Source organism: Loa loa, assembly GCF_000183805.2.
Source record: "Loa loa unplaced genomic scaffold supercont3.39, whole genome shotgun sequence".
NCBI classification, from domain to species: domain Eukaryota; kingdom Metazoa; phylum Nematoda; class Chromadorea; order Rhabditida; family Onchocercidae; genus Loa; species Loa loa.
This window is the reverse complement of record NW_018108219.1, coordinates 305,160-322,537: the sequence shown is the minus strand read 5'-3', so window position 1 is coordinate 322,537 and position 17,378 is coordinate 305,160. Positions and strand designations below refer to the sequence as shown.

The window sequence follows — 17,378 nt, the reverse complement described above, 5'->3', positions numbered from 1 at the left end:
GTAATCTAAGTTAATCATAACGTAATTTGATAGGTTTAATGAATGATGCTAACACAGTCATTTTTCAATTTATTTCATTAATTAACATATAAAATGGTATTTGTAAACACAAACGTCATGCCAGTTTTTCAGTCAAGCAGAAGCATGAATGTCGTTATTGTGATGCCACTATGGAGATGAGAAAGGAATATTTAAAACACCTTGAAACGCACAAGAAACAAGGTTTATACAAGTGCACTTGGCCCACATGTGGAAAGAAATTCCCTACCTCAAAGGGACTTCGAGAGCATTACGAAAAACATCAAACTAAACCTCAATGTGAAATTTGTGGCAAATTCTATTCTTCTATGCGGTCACTACGATTCCACAAGCGGACATATCACGCTATTATGGGTTAGTTTTGCAAAGTTTGTGCTTAGCAAAAGAGCTTTTTAACGTATTTATTCACATGAAAATGTATTGCAAAACACTTATGACAGTGAAGTGACAATTCAAAATTCAATACTTACTGCAGAATTTTTCTAACCTCAGTAAATAGTGATAAAAATAGTACGCCATTTGATCCACAAAACCAAAAGGGTACTAACCGCTCACTTCATTTGACTCAGTGTGATAATTTTAGGCTAAACGGAATGAAATCCGTATTTAGGGCATACTTTGGTAGACATCACATTGCCGGTCAAAACTTATTAGGTAAACAAGATCATTCGGGCAACGAGTATTTCTCAGAAAACTTTAAATCTACGACAACTTGGATTTAGCATTGACTGCCTGAGGTAGGATTACATATAACACTGGATCGGAAATGCTAATGGATAATTAACAGACAATTATCTCCATGATCAGTTCTCAAATTGAGTCAGTTAATTACCAAATGAAGCAATAGAAAAAACTAATTGCAAACACAAATATCACAACAGTTGTTTTTCAGGTGTGGAAAAGTATGAGTGTCCACATGCCGATTGTAATGCGATCACCCGGAATAAAGCCGAATATGACAAACATTTCCAAAGGCACAAAAAACCATTTCGCTATCAATGCAAACAACCCAGTTGTGAGAGAGTATTCTACAGTCTATCACCATTTTACCGCCACAAGAAATCCTGTCAATACAAACAGAGTGAAAAGTTTCTCAATTTTAAGCAATCACTGAGAAGACATAATAAATATTCCCGCGGAGCTTCTCAATTTTGCAAATTCAGCAGTTTTTAGCATTTTTATCTATCTGAAATGAATGCACTTTGAAAATATGTTGTGAAGTATCTATGACCATGGAGTGGAACAAATTGTTCACTTTCTCTGGCACAATAAAGTGATATCTAATAAATGTTCATTCCAGGTCCAACGGGAGGAAATCCGCAGTTGGGACATACTTTGACAGACACACGAAACCATCATTTTGCCGGTCAAAGTTCAGTAGATCAACAAGATTGCTCAAATGATGTACATCCTTCAGAAAACTTTATCAACCTCGACAAGCCCGATGGTAACATCTTCAACGGTCTTAACATCCCCGACAATGTTGTTGTTGACATAGAAGATATTGACATCGAAGATGTTATTGACATCCCCGACGACGTTAACATCCTCGACGACTTTGAAATATTTTGCCACAAATGAAAAGTATCTGCTTGCAGTATATCGAAATTATTTGTCTCTTCCCTCCCCCCTGTCTTTTCCTTCCTTTCCCTTTATAAATTTTATAACAAAAAGAAAACTTGGTCATGAAAATTAATTAACTTTTTTGTCCTGTGAAAATTATCTAAGGATTTCATACAAAAAGATTTTCCATTGGAACTTTGAATACAATTAAAAACTTTGGAACTTTGAATACGAATAATAGTAGTTGCATAATACGAAGAAATCTGAATGATCTGTATTTCATTTTCAACAAAAAATACATAGTTTATCCTAAAATTAATCAGCAACCATATAACGATGATGAATCCTATGCCTTCGGAATCTGATGATCACAACTTGTCGGGATCTTGATCAAGTACACTAACGTATGGTTGCAACTTTCTAATTTCCTCCAGTGTAATTCGTTTCTGTAATTCATGTAAATTATAAAACATATTTCATATTCAGTTTTTCTTACAATTAATACAAAAAAAAAAAAAAAAAAAAAAAAAAAAAAAAGAAAGAAAGGAATTCCAGTGGTGGCTAAGATGTTTTCCGAACATTAAGTTTGAAACCAAATGTTACATTACAAATAGCATCCACTGGTACCCAACTTCTCTAAACTCCAGATTTAAGTTAAAAATTGCCGTAAATTTAGCATAGCACGCTTTGCCGCATCATTGTAGTAAGAACGAAGTAAGCATTCTAAATTAGGTTGATATCATTGATAACGCTTACCCCTCGTTGGCAACATGGTAAAAAGCAAATAAATCATGTAGAAATTAAAGAGGAAATAAAGTAAGTGTTTAGTAATACCTGGATCTTCAGTAAATGAATATCACAGTATCGTTCATCACGCAATAAACTGTAAATAAATTCATCCATACGAACAATTTCAAATTCTATAAAAATCTTCACTTGAATCGAAATCTTATCTCACATGAAACAATATGTAGAACATTTAAGGATTTCGTTTTTATGTTTAATTAATTTCACGATTAAGAAATTTGACAATTTCAAATCTCAACTTGCCTATGATTTTTTAACAATCATAATCTTGTATGCCATGCATTTATGCCTAATATACAAAAATATCATCATTCATCCAGAATAAGTTTAATGAAGGAATTTATAAATCGATATGAATAATTTGTCGCTAATCACCTTGATAAAACTCTTTCATTCTTGATGATGATTAGTGATAAACAGTTCCTGCATATTTTTGCACAACATATGTATACATGTACATATATTTCTTTTTATTTTTACATTTATACTTTGGTTTGATAGTTGATCTTTGATAAATTTTATGATGCAAAAAATCACAATTTTCTAAAACTACCAATTTAAATGTTATTAGTAATAAATATCACCAATAAAGAAACATCATTAGTAGTAGGTATTATTAATTAAATATTATTAATAATAAAAGCTTGTCAAAAGTTACAAACTTCCTAGTCCATATAACTACAAAAATATCAATATATTTGATATGTTATCATCTTACGGAATCAGTAAGAACTCTTCCGTAATGTTATATTATCATAAATATATCATCCATGATTAGCCAAATCGATATCACCAAATTAACAAGGCCACTTGGACACCAATACAATAATGCCATCAGTGATAATTTGTCAAACTGATTAGACTCCATTATCATCACTTATGATTCATGAAATTAATATAAGCTCCTCGGTATCAATATTGTCATTTATAATTTGGAAACTTGACAGGTCTCTTTGAAATTATTTATTAACATCAATATTTTGTCACTTGTAATTTAATTTTCTTTTTAATTCATCTCATTTCTAGGCAAATTTCCCAGCAAAATTTCCTCCTCCTCTCCACCACTCAACTCTCGAAAAGTCAATTTCTTGCATAGTGCCATAAGTAACGCCATAAATAAACCGGAATAAAAAAAAAACTTGTGAATAAAAATTGTAATCAAAACATTTCTACCGAGGAAAATTTTTTGGTACGAAATTTATTGAAATTTGCCTTGAATTTTAAAATTCTGAAGAAATTTTTATCTTTATGATAGTGTTAACATGAGATGAAAAATTTTGAAAATGGAAGAAAAAATAAAAATTTTTCAAATGGAGTGCATATTAGAGGAAGCAATGACTAACAATAAAAACATCTAAATGATGACAAACAAATAACTCGTAATGATTACATATTTACCGTCTCAAAATTTCTAAAAAATTTTTCAGATACTGTAAGCACAATAAAATTAATGTGCTTTTCCCAATATTCAGTCAATGTATTTCTCTCGCTCTTGCTAGAATATAAGCGCAGAAACATTATTTTAAATTTCTTGATGAAGGCAGAAATTATCAGAATGAATGACAGTTGATAAATTTTCACCGATTAAACATTTCCAGTTATATTCTAATAAAAAGAACCATAACAATTAGTAATCACAGGTTAAAAAAATTGCTTTATCTATCCATCACAGTTTGCGCCCGCTCTGCATCATTCGGCGGCCACGATGAGGTTTCGATTTTCCACGTTTCCATTGTTTGAATGGATCGTATGTGTTGGATATCGACACAGTGTTTTCTATAAATATATTGCTCATAAATTGAAAAAGTATCACAACTCCAAATGGGAAACACAAAAATAAAGCAATAATGCATATAACCGTTACTGAAATTTTCAAGTTCACTTTTCATAGTTTCAATGGAAATATTTTCCTTGGGAAATAACTTTAATTCAATTGTGGATATAGAGTTCGGAATCCTAAATTTTAATGGGAAAAAACTAATTAATAATTATCAAATGAGTAAATAATGTGGGATAAAATTTACTATTGAAAATCTCAGGATTAAAAGTACTGTAGTCAACTCGTTGATCGCAATTTTCCACTGCATCTGTCCAATTATTTTTCCGACCTCGTTTCTCTACAACTCCTCCACCGCTTTTTTGTATTTCATTCGCCTTCTGCGTCGTCGCAATACTAATTTGACCCACTCCCTGCAGCACCTATTTGTTTGAGAACTTGAAATTTCAAAATCCATGTGGAAAATCGAGCAAAATGACAATGAACAAAATGTAGGTGAAAATTGTACTCGTTTTCTCCTTTTCTTTAATTCTTTTTTTGTTAATGTCATTTCCTCACAGATGTTCATCTCATTCGCGGCATTTTTCCTCTGTTCACTTTCCATTTGCAATTCATTTGCTGCCACCTATAATGCAATCACAGCAATGAATATATGTTTCAAAAAGAAATGAGTTAGGTAAAAGGTTTTTTTTTTTAAAAAAAAATCCACTAAGAATTCCTTTTCGCCTTAAGTAAACAGTATCACACCAATGAAGGATAATTTTTATGCAATAATTTTTGTAATAATTTGCAATAATTTTTATCTTCTCTGTTCATTTTCTATTTGCAATTCAATAATATCGTAAATGTCACCGAAGTGTGCAAAGATAAAAAAGGAAAAATTCACTTACAAAATTGATAAATTTGAAGAATTAAAGAATGTTAGCGAGAACAAAACAAAATATGAAAAAAATTTTTGGAAAAAGACTACATAAAAAACCACTTTTTCTTCAACAAATCCAGGTTTATTTGCAGCGGAATCGAGATGTGACCATAATTTCTTCTCCTTTGCGGCACTTTGTTCACTTCTCGCTGCATCTTCCTTTTTCTTGCTCTACAATAAAATTACTCCCTGACATACTCATGATGAGTTATCTGACGAGATTTTAAAATTAATTTTTGCGAATCCAGTCAACTTTAGCGAGAACTCTTTGTCATCGGGAATTTTACCGAAAGCATCGTCGTAGAAGTTATATTTAACAATTCATCGCTCTAAATACTTCGAAATATAGTTTAAGGGTTAAAAAGTTAAAGAAGCTAAAGCACTAATACCTCAATTTTTGCTTTCGAACTTTGCTCCATCATAGCAATCCGGTAGCATTCATAAGGTGTCGCCCAGTCTTCCAATTTCTCCATGACTTTCGTTAGACGTTCATCTTCCTTTTCATTATCTTCACCAATTGTATAAAGCTCTGTGGAAAACAAACTATCACAACTACCTGTTGCTGCACCATCTTTACATATCGCTCTGTCAACATCTTGTACAACAATATCACGAATTTCTTCATTATATTTGGTTGATGAAAAGTCCAAATGACACCTGGTAAAGATAAAACAATGGAAGGGCGAATTTATTTTTCAAAAGCAATAGAGGAATCTAAGAGAAGATACTACTGTACTAATAAAATGCTAGTCAGAAATGCTGTACAGAGGAAATTTTTAAAAAGTGGATTAATAAAATATATATAACAGACATGATTAAAATTAGAATAGCAATTAATTTATATACTAGGGACAGCGTTTTAGATTAAAATGATGTCTTGTGCATCAATCATACAAGAAACTGAAAATTTGAAGAACTAAATTCTTTTAAATTGAAAGCAGAGTCAAAAATGCATATTTATCATTTTTACACCAACCTTAACATTGCTTTAACTGCATTCATTTTGTTCAGTTGAGATGTGACACCTTCTAAAGTTAGTGAACCAATATTTGGTGCATAAATAGGACGCTTCAAAAGCGGCTGATCACGTGATGTATTAATGATTTGATGTAAAACATGCAACTCCTGCTTAACATGCACTGGAACAGGACTACAACACGCCAGAATGCCTTGCATCTCCCGAGGAAGTACCTGGAATAATAGAATGAATAACGAACAGCTATCCAAAATCCACTGTTATGGATTTAACAAAAATAATTCAATCAAATAAATCCGATTAGCAAAAAAGAGATATAATACCATGAATTTACTTCTTTTATTAACCGAGAGAGATTAATTAGAAAAACGAAATAACCAAGGAACCTCAGCAATTTGTAGCAGCATATGACACGGCAAGACATACTGCGGACTTTCATCATCTGCTCTTGCACGCTCATCACGCCATTTCCATAAAGCTGCCAAAGCAAACTGTTGACGAGAATTTAAAGGTTTCCTACCCACTAACAATTTTTCATATCCGTCGCTTTCAAACACCGGCTTTTTATAAACCTATGAACAGATAAAAACAAAATTGAAGAGTAGAACGAACCGAAAAGATGAAAATTAAATATAAGGTAGGGCTAAAATATTATTGAATTCTCTAAGATAGGAAGAGAGTAATGCCATATTTAATGTAACAGGTGGCTATCCGCTTTCATCTTACATAGTATCATCAATAAAATAAGCATTTTACCTAACATCAATCATTACCCAGATCAATCTTTGCGGGAAAAAGGGAAAAGGAAATTGCAAAAACTGACAGTAAGGCAAGTTTGAGCAGATTCATTATAAACATATTCAAGCAGATTGCCAGCAGCATCTCCCTGATCGAGGAGTTTTATACGAAGTTGATCATAACAATGTAACAAATAATGAGTATCACTTCTCGCGTATGTTTTATGAGCACCGGTTAGTGGTCTAAAAAGAAAAAACAAGTCCCATTGAAGTTTTATAGCTTTTGAATCGAATATATACAACAGTGAGAGAAATTGCACAAATAACTGAGAATTGCACCTTATTATAATTGAAGTAATTGGAAAATCTGATAGATTTTGTTAGAATAATAAAGTCGTACCTTAGACGCCAATCAGCTTTCTGGAACTTCTTATCCAAAGTATGGTTACAACAAGTTTGAACCAAATGCTGGTAGGAAAATTTGGAATAATTAAGCACTCTCATTGCTTTATATGTGTCAAACATATTAACAACATAAATGCCAAAATCCCGTTGTAACCAAACAATATCCGAATCTGCCCCGTGAAAAACCTGGAAAGTGGACAATCTTTCTCCTATATTAAAATGATACGAGAAATGTTAGGAAACGATTACCTCGACATTCGCTTTTTCGGTCTAGTGAAGCAGAATAGTACACTAACCCTTTTACAAAATTTTAAGTATTGTTACGATCTGATGCTCCAAAAATCTGACTCGTAACATAATAACACTGCTAAAGTCGAATTGTTATCTAACCTTGCTTCCGAAATAGTGTTAAAAGCAGGACTTTCAAAATTCCTAATATTTCAAATTAATTACCTTTAATATGTTTGGATCTGTAAACGGTTCATTTAGGATATGCATATCATTCCATAACGGGAAAGGATCGATGATATAATCTGTTTGACGTGTTGAAATTTGCATGAGACAAGTTAGTCCTAGGAATGAACGCTGCGCATTATGCTGCAAAATATTAAAAACCTTTTTTGGAAAATACAATCGTTTATGTGATCAAGAGTATATAAACCAAAGCAAAAATTCCAAAACAATTGAAAATTTCTCAAATAAACTTCTTGAAATATGAACACATCCGAGAAGTATGATTCATCGATAGAATCTGTCAGAAACAGAGTAAATAACTGATACCTCAAGATCCACACTGAATTCTTGTTCCTTGTTCAAAATATCTCGCAAATTTCTTAATTTCTCCACCGTATCAACGTATACCAATTCAGTATCAGACAATGCTTTCAGCGACTGAACCATTCCGACAGTTAACTGCCTTGTAGGAATCTGTAAGAAAAAAATAGGAATTTCAAGTTATCAAAGGAAATCAACGCACTTGGTCTTAGCGATCATTCAAAGAGCCATTAAGATGCCAAAGAAAAGATGAGAACCTTAAAATGATGAAGTTCCTTGTAATAAGGATGTAAACTTATTCCTTGGTCGTTGCGCCACATGGTGCTAATAGCAATGTCATTGTCATTGTCAACGATTTGCAAATTCTTTACGAGATTTTCCATAGCGTGATGTTTTTCTCTTAGCTTTGGCTTGAATTCCGCAAAGCTGTTATCAACCTCAATCCCAAAAACGACCTGTGGCTTCTCCTTGGACGTCTATAAATAGATTGATTAAATTCATTTTATTTTTTCGTTAAAAAGATTACTCCAACAAACCAAACAAAAATTTGCAAGGATAAAAGAAAAGGTTAAAAATGGATACGATGAACATTTCGGGAAGCCACAACATAAAAAACCGAAAATCCATGAAAAAATCACAAAATGTTACTCCTTGAACTTTTCGAAAAAACATTTCAGAACAAGGTGTTTTTAACAACTGAATATAATATGGACCGCAAAAAGTCCAGCATACCATGAAACTATGTAATACGTATAACTTGTCATACATGAAACTGTATAATACGCATTTCCCGCTCATGAAACTATGCAATATGAATAACATATCTTAGTTTTCCAGAATTTAAATAAAAACATGGAAGAAAGCTTGTCTATTTATAAATTGAAGTCTGAAAAACAGAACAACAATCCAAAACTATAACTGGCGTATAAATTCTAAAAACAAGTTCATAAAAATGAACGTACAAACTATTTAAAATGACCACTTATATTCATATTTCATTTATAATTTCTGAAAGTAAATTCACCAGCAAAGGAACAGCAGCTGATGACGAAAGTTTGTCCTTATATCCAGGTAAACGTCGCAAAAGTGCAGTATAACGTCCCTGCTTCTCGAACAATGTCTGTTCAGATGCAGCTGTACTTTCTGCATCGAGAATTTGTTGTGGTACAACTACTTCCTCCATACGTCTAGCTTTTTGCAGTAAATCAAGCAAAATACCCTAAAATAAATAGGAGAGATAATTGGCTTGAAGAGCTAGCAACAATTTTGCACAACTTTTTGATATAATTGATAAATGTCATACTGCTCGTTCGCAGATATTATCGTTTGCCTCAACGATTCGATCTAAGAATTCATCTAGATCATTAATTCGCGCTGGTATGGGAATTCGACAACCGGCATTCCGCAATAGTTCACGTAACCTGAAAACGAAATAAAAAGTCTAATTATGTAGCAGATGCAGGGAAGCTGAAGTCTTTTTGAAGAACATGAAAGGATATATGTGTATGTATACAAATATATATATATATATATATATATATATATATATATATATAACTTACATAACGGTAATCCTTCTTTGCTGTTCCATCATAAGATTGGTATACAGCGGAAAGCTCGCATATAATTCATAACCTTCAGTACGCATGGGTAAAGCATTTGCCTCTCCAACAGCCCGAACTGCACATAATTTCACATTCTGAAGCAAATGCTGTGGTAGAATTGATTAGGTAGACAGTATGGAGATCTAATAATATTATATATAGAATTGTACTGATACTATACTAAACAATTAATCTAAAATTGTGAAAGCTATACAAGTGAACTAAAATTGAAAACGCATGACCAAGTTGGTACTACATGGCAATATTTGGATTATCAGTGCTACAAACAGCACTAATAGAAATGTTGTAAATCTCTTCCTTGAACAAAACAGAAAATACCCTATGGAAAAAATACTCAGTAATGTAACCTCCCAAAAAATGACTATAACCATTTATTTTGAAAATCAGATTTATAAATAACATAAAATTTAGCCACAACTCACGATGGTTTCATTAGATGGACTATGTAAAGCATAGCAATGAAAATATGGGAAATTCTATATTAATACGCATAAAAACTCTCCAAAATTTGAAAAACAAACTACATCATTTAAACACTTTTCTGCAACAATCACTTCTCGAATTTTTCATAAGAACAAACTCATACTTTTACTGAATCCAATATGTCATTCGGATTGCTGGTAGATTGCTCATCACTCATTTCCGGAAATCACAATCTGTAGTCAAACGCAGATTTTTTTTTTCGAAACACATGAGTAACAATTAATACTACATTTAGACTATTGGGGAATTGAATTTACATCGTCAAAAAACTTGATTTATCCTGCTGAATACCAACATCGCTCTCCTTAGTATAATGAAATTGCTAAATTGAATTTATATTGCGATTTTAATTAGATTAATAATATCTTATAAATGACAAAACATTATACAGCATCGTTAAAACTTAAAATTGACGCGTAATATGAGGATGCTGCACAGTTCTATTGCAATTTACTAAATTGATCCAAATCAGAAACGTCTTCCATTAATTCTATATCCCGCTAAAATGCCAAAACTTTTAGTGAAATTCTTGGCGAACAACCTTGAGCAATTCCCTAACTAAGCCACGAACTCCTCACACCACTCCGAGCCAACCCAACTTTGACCTCACGCAACTCCCGCCACACACGCTACGTCAGTTACTTCTTCAGTTTCTAATGGCATTTAAGTATAACGGATGGTCTATGCAACAATCTCATCCCTTAAGTATTTACTCTATTGTTCAGTAAGGCGTTTTCTTTTGTCGTTCCGTGACTTTGCAACTTTCCGCATTTTTGCTTTCCCCGGACTTCATCATGCTTTAATAATTTGGTTTCCGGAATTATTTCTGGTCTTTTTTCTCCCGGGCAACTTTTGCACTGTCTGAAGAAACATGAAATCAGAAATGAAATTCGGCAGTAAAATTACCTGAATTTTCTATTTAAATTGAGACTTTCGAGAACTTCTCTGAAGTTTCGCCACAAAGTAAGTTATAATTACAAGGAAAAAAGAAGCAGTTGTAATATTAAAATTGTCTCTCGAAACATTATATTTCCTATTTTGATTAAAGATAATATTCCGTCTATCGTTTTTTTTTCTTTCTTTCTTTTTATGTTTATTTGTTGTCCTATTAAGCTTTTCCTGTGAATCGTAAAATCTGTGAAAAAATATATTTATGTGATATACGTAATTATGATATATACAGCATTATGGCAAAGAAGAATCTATCATTGGTAAAACGTACATCGAATCGGGTGATAATACGATCACGTCAGTTACCAACAGATAACGGAATGGCGGATGAACAGCCATCAGCACTGTCACCGTTGCAAGCCAATGTACTTTGGAATTATCCGGTACTCGATTCATTTTCTAAGCTTTACATACCCGGAGGACAAATGGATTTGGAATGGCAGCCATCAGTTGCGGCAATTTTTAAGGTTAGCTGAATTTTAAAATTTCGAAAAGATGGCAAGAAAAAAGAGATTACTCTAGTATTTTTTTGCGCCAACTTTTTGAACATATCAAATTTTTAAGAGTTGAAGAATTGAGACTTTTTAAAGAATTAGATTTGAAAATCTTCCTCTATTACGGAAATCCTAACTTCATGAATTGAACGAATTTTTCTCTTGGACTTGTTCTTAATATTATGCTAACTTCACTTTTCATAAAATAAATCGGTGAACTTTATTAAATGATAGGATGAATGCAATGTTAAATGATTTAACGGGTTACCTTCATGACCGGATTTTCTCGAATCCTATTGTATCACTCGTATCCACCATTTTATAAGACCCACATTCAAGAAAAGTCTCTTGTACATACAGATCATTCGACTATCCCATGGTTTTTTGGGACAGTTTTTACAAAGTAATTTTATTTTGCAATCTTATTTCAATGTAACATCGATTAACCGTTAAAAAGGTAATTTCATTTTGAAGTCTTATTTCAGTGTAACGTTGATTTAGTCTTTGAAAAACATTCTATTCCATCACGTCATAAATTTATCACAAACAATTAGTATAAGTATGATTTAAGGGATAGGGAAATTCTTCTGAGATCATGTGGACTAGATTTCAGGTTGTATTTTCCTTCCGAATTTCTGCTGCAATGTGGAGCATAATAAGCGATTGCGATGAAGTATATAATTACTGGGAGCCTCTTCATTTATTTCTGTATGGTACCGGTTTTCAGACTTGGGAGTACTCGCCAATTTATGCTATACGGTTCATATTTCATTCATATTTGCGGAAACTGACGAATTACTCGTTTTCGACATTATGTTCCACTTGTCTAGACCATCAGACTACATTAATATGAGTGGGATCCGTAAATAGCTGTTTCTTTTTTTTCTCATTCAAAATCTACAAGTACTGTTCAATCCTTGGCAGTACCTTCAATGATGATAAAACTGCATGCATGCCAAAAGCACAGTACCAATAGCCTGAATAATATTACTTACCGGAGACGGCTAATGGCGTAAATCATTCATATTTCTCTGGTTCTTATTTGCTGATAAAAGTTATAGTAAATGATTACTGTCATTTCATTTATGTTAGTTAATAACTAACATCGCTCAGTCTCTCTTTTGTCCAATAAAACCAACAAGCTATAGTATCTTATCAGTATTGTAATATTCTTAAATATATACCCTACCATATTCTGCCGTTAAACCGTAACACTCTCAGTGATTAGCTGTCAGGTCATATTTCTGACCGTCCTCGAAATCCAGCATTAATAACGTGGTAAAAGGTAAAGTTATTCTAACTGATGCCTATCAGTTCCATATTTGAAATTTATTATTTATTCATAACTTTCTTTTCTTTGTTTAACAATTATCTTTATTTGACTGGAAAAAAATTCAGTTGAATCTTTATTTAAAGAGAACTTTAATTTCAGATCATATTTGTACATATTATTGCATTATGGACCAGCTGTAATACTTAAAAAAATATTTTCTGCCAACAAATCGGGCGTTTTCATTACAATGCGTTGCCTATTGGGATTGTTTAACGTAGGTGCCGAAATAAAAATGTATAAAGCACTCTGTTCACGCTTCGGGAACGGTATAGCTCGGACATACATTGTACTAACATCACTTTCATCTGGAATGTTTATCGCAAGGTTTCACTTAATAATGCTTTTATTTTTTTCGTAATACTTTCATTTTTTCCATGAAAAGGTTTAGTTTTTAGGATTATTTGTTGCAAGACTTGATTTTCCTAGAATTTTTCATCGCAAGATTTGATAATTTTTCTTTCGTGATAATTATCTTGCAAATATAGATGTATACCATATTATTTGAAATCATCGAAATTATGAAGACGAAGTAAAGACGGAGTTTTCCTTTCAGTGGTGAGGCACGAATAAATCGTAAACTGCATCGTATTATATATTTTTAGTCGTATTATTACTAGAACAAAGTAACATCTATTAATTCTCAATTGAAATTTAGTAGATGTGTAGTTGAATCGAATATTAGTCATTTCATATGAAATAAATCTCTTCAAATCATTTCTGTGATTTTCATTTCAGTTGTGCATTCCTACCATCATCGTTTAGTATGTCAGCAAATTTGTTCGCTATTGCAGCATACATTAATGAAGAATGGTTCTTTTTCTTCTAATTTGTCGTACTTTGCCAAAAGAAAAATTAGGATATCTCTCGCAAATTAAATTTATAAATTGGAACTTAGCAGATCCTAGCACAACATGCTTTTCTTGCAATTGTTTCATGCATATACGAGTAGGTGCATCTTGATGTGGAACAGTATACATTATACCGTTGATTCGACCTAGAATAATACGAATCCCAGAATCCGTTTAAACATAACAGTTCTGAGAAACAATTACTATATCTTCCCGAGATATGGCTTGGCACTTGATACTGGATAATCTTTTTATTTCCGAGAAATATGCAAATTCTTATTCTAGGCCCATAGCAATATCGTTTACTGCATTGAGTGCACTGGTTAGTTGGCCATTTGCAGCTATACTTGGCTTACCGATTGTGCTCGAAATGCTAGTTGTTCGACCTCGTGAATTAGCTTTTGCTTTTTGTAATTATGCATTAATATCTGGTTCTATCATTATCATAACACTAGTTATTGTTGATTCCTATTATTTCGGTAAAATTGTTCTGGTGAGTTCAATTTTTACATTTTTGTAGAAATCACTGAAATCCTTGTGATTATTTTCAAAAATATGTGTGATTTTATTTGCTTCACTATTTAGAATATTTGCATTAAAAAATCCACAATATGCGGGTTTTTCTAACCTGTTCATATTTGTCCGAATAATGCAACTAATATGCATTACAAATAATATTTCAAAAAATTTGTTTGTTTTGTTTTTATACATGCGATTTCTCAAAGTTCTACCTTGAAGATTGTTTATATTTGAAGCGTTTCAAAAAAATGTGAAGGATTTCGTAATTATTTTCAGTATCATTTTCAGGCTCCGCTAAACATCGTTTTGTACAACGTATTCTCATCACATGGACCAAATCTCTACGGTGTTGAAGATGTGAAATTTTACATCAAAAATTTATTGCTTAATTGGAATGTCGTTATTATCCTATTCCCGTTTGCGGTACCGCTTGCGGGATTGGCATATGTCTGGACACGTTCATCTCGAAAACTAGTCCATTCCGTAGCTCGAGGTTATTTCGATGATTATCATTTTAATAACTGATATCTTTCCTTTTTTATTTTTATCAGCGATTATCAATTCAGATTTCCATTGAACTACTGAAACTGCATGATTCTATTTTAAACTGAGTATAGATGTAGTTGAAGATTATCTGCTAATTTTCGTTATTCCATCAGATATGCCTCAAAAAAGTTCATCATTTTTTCTTCCGGATGAAGTTCAAATTAAATTTAATTAAATTTTTATAGAGATGTCTTTGGTTTATTGGAGGCGTTTTTTACCAGTCTTTTTTATTTTTCTATCAGTTATGCTATGGTTTGCAATATTCTTCTCGCAACCTCATAAAGAGGAGCGGTTTTTATTTCCGGTTTATCCTCTTCTAGCCGTTTTGGCAGCCGTTACAATTGATGCTTTGCCTCGGTAAGTTTTTTACCTGATACTGCGTTTAGATTCTTTTATTTCTTGCTGTTTTTCGTTTGCTTATTCTTTGTTTGCTTCCTTAATTATTCTTCCCATTTCTTTTTCTCCAAATTATTCCGAACTGCTTCTTGCTTAATGGTTATTTTAGGATTGGTATTTATTTGTTTGGCGGAAGATCACGAGGCTTTTGGCAAGCATGCGTTATTGGATGGTTGTTGATTTTTTCGGTACTATCTGTTTCCCGATCAGCCGCGATTTATCGGAATTATTTTTCTTCAGTAGAAGTTTACAAAGTGCTCAATGAACATATGCTTAATTATAGTAATCGCAATGAATTATATAGTGCTGAAGATGTGAGTTTTTAAATAACTGAAGGAGTTTTTAATGTCCAATATACCAAGTGTTCAAGATATCAAATATTTGAATGTGGGATATTAATTTTCCTTTGTCCAGTTATTGAAAATTTTTCGTATCTGAAACAGTAATAATTGAGTAACGAAATTCCTCAAAACACAAAATTTGTTATAATTATTTCAGAGTTGATCATTTTCTTCAAGTCTAATATATGATAAATAATATTGCACTTTTAGAATAGCACGGTGATACATATTTGTATCGGTAAGGAATGGTATCGATTCCCATCTTCTTTCTTTCTACCTACCAGTATAAAAAACAATAAAAATCAAGTGTTGATCGCGAAATTGGACTTTATAAAGAGCGAATTTGCCGGTTTGCTACCAAAACCATATGTGAAAGGTTCTTTGCCGGAAGTTACACGTGTTATACCAACAGAGATGAATAATCTTAATCGGGAAGAAATTAATCGGTTAGTAGTGCTGACAGAAGTTTCTGAATTCATTTTCAGATTTGTATTTCAAGGATTTTATTCTCCATTTAAAAGCTATAGGCATCCTTATGTGATAAGAAATCTGAATAATAATAAGACATAATGAAATGTATTCGAACAAATTGAGGCGATTATTGTCGGTTAGTGTCATGTAATGATGACCTAAGCAATATACTTCATAGAATAGCTGTTATGGTTGACTTCTTAATACGTCCGTCTCCAACATATGATTTAATTTTTCTTGCAACCCTTGCAGTCCTATCAAATTTGTTCATATTAGTACATTAGATCTTTAAAATTTCCATTTATTGTTACACCTTGAAAAGATGTTGGATTCATATTTTCAGATATGTTGATATTAGACAGTGCGATTTTTTGATCGATCTAGAAACTTCGGACACTACTGCACTTGAGCCTAATTATGCGAAACAGGTAAGGATTCCTGTATTTTCGTAATCCTTGTCTCCATAATTGATTTTCATTATTTCAATTTCAACACTTGATGTTTTTCCTCCATTTTCGTCATGAAATGCATTTACAATTTCCTGTCTCGTTTAAAACCTAACATGGACCTCTACTACAGTCCCAATTCAGAACGTAACAAACTAATTCAGCTAGAATCATAATAAGTGTTCGAGTAATTTCTTTTATTTGTCTTTGCTTGCTTGTATTATACTTAATGTTTCACACTATTTATAGACAAGTATTTGGCGTTCGGTAGTAAAGAAAAAGTTTCTGCTGTCATCCAATTCTCACCCGATTTATCGCTCATTTTATATCCCGTTTATAGCTGGTTCTAACAATGTCTATGGTGGTTATCATCTTCTCGAAAGGGTCCATGATGTTCTTGACAATACAACATTATAAAAGTTCCTACATGTTCTTTTTAGATATTTTTTTTAATTACTTGGGGATAAAGTTATTTCATATAATTTATATTGGGAAAGGTAGATTTTCATAATGTCACATAAATGGTAATTTTTTCGTATCAAATGTTCGACTTTCTGCTTTGTTCATCTCTGTCCCCAGCTGAAGCTATTTCATATAATTTATATTGGAAAAAGTAGTTTTCATAGTGTCACATAAATGGCAGTATTTTTTCGTATCAAATATTTGACGTTCTGCTTTATTCATTTTTTATTTGTTCATTTCACTTTATTCTAGATGTTAGGTAGAAAAGTTTTAGCAGTGGCTCTTTCTTCTAAATGTTAGTTTTTCTGCAGTTTTTAATGTATTGTGCGGAGTTCTTGTAAAATGCTAATGTAATATAAAGTTTTTATTATGCTGTCTAGTAAGTTTTTATAGTCACTTCAAATGCATGTGACATTTTTAACTCTAACATTCTTATTCTAAGTTATCGGTTGTTTATTGTACT

General features: G+C 32.3%; 4 protein-coding genes across 4 annotated transcripts; 2 read left to right on the top strand and 2 right to left on the bottom strand.

The window, feature by feature from the left end:
* Window positions 1–170: 170 nt before the first annotated feature.
* LOAG_00679 (hypothetical protein) lies at window positions 171–1,620 on the top strand (the record flags this gene model as incomplete). The annotated part of the gene is made up of 3 exons (XM_003136219.1): window positions 171–393; window positions 932–1,054; window positions 1,340–1,620. 3 exons carry the CDS (start codon window positions 171–173, stop codon window positions 1,618–1,620), a joined length of 627 nt encoding a protein of 208 aa, XP_003136267.1.
* A 350-nt stretch (window positions 1,621–1,970) lies between these two features.
* Window positions 1,971–3,277, bottom strand: LOAG_00678 (hypothetical protein; the record flags this gene model as incomplete). The annotated part of the gene is made up of 5 exons (XM_003136218.1): window positions 1,971–2,048; window positions 2,182–2,238; window positions 2,437–2,522; window positions 3,072–3,087; window positions 3,212–3,277. 5 exons carry the CDS (start codon window positions 3,275–3,277, stop codon window positions 1,971–1,973), a joined length of 303 nt encoding a protein of 100 aa, XP_003136266.1.
* Window positions 3,278–3,892: 615 nt separating this feature from the next.
* LOAG_00677 (3'-5' exonuclease) lies at window positions 3,893–10,283 on the bottom strand. The gene is made up of 16 exons (XM_020445509.1): window positions 10,212–10,283; window positions 9,563–9,699; window positions 9,304–9,421; window positions 9,025–9,219; window positions 8,258–8,476; window positions 8,007–8,153; window positions 7,680–7,823; window positions 7,222–7,412; window positions 6,908–7,064; window positions 6,471–6,656; window positions 6,085–6,299; window positions 5,498–5,765; window positions 5,169–5,279; window positions 4,695–4,811; window positions 4,434–4,599; window positions 3,893–4,185 (listed from the first exon to the last, which is right to left on the bottom strand). The coding sequence occupies exons 1-16, from the start codon at window positions 10,263–10,265 to the stop codon at window positions 4,076–4,078; spliced, it is 2,535 nt and encodes an 844-aa protein (XP_020304040.1). The 5' UTR covers window positions 10,266–10,283; the 3' UTR covers window positions 3,893–4,075.
* Window positions 10,284–11,295: 1,012 nt separating this feature from the next.
* LOAG_00676 (plasmid Maintenance protein containing protein) lies at window positions 11,296–16,877 on the top strand (the record flags this gene model as incomplete). The annotated part of the gene is made up of 11 exons (XM_003136216.2): window positions 11,296–11,526; window positions 12,167–12,312; window positions 12,986–13,210; window positions 13,622–13,696; window positions 14,020–14,227; window positions 14,542–14,746; window positions 14,985–15,156; window positions 15,305–15,509; window positions 15,747–15,982; window positions 16,351–16,435; window positions 16,703–16,877. The coding sequence occupies 11 exons, from the start codon at window positions 11,296–11,298 to the stop codon at window positions 16,868–16,870; spliced, it is 1,956 nt and encodes a 651-aa protein (XP_003136264.1). The 3' UTR covers window positions 16,871–16,877.
* Window positions 16,878–17,378: the final 501 nt, after the last annotated feature.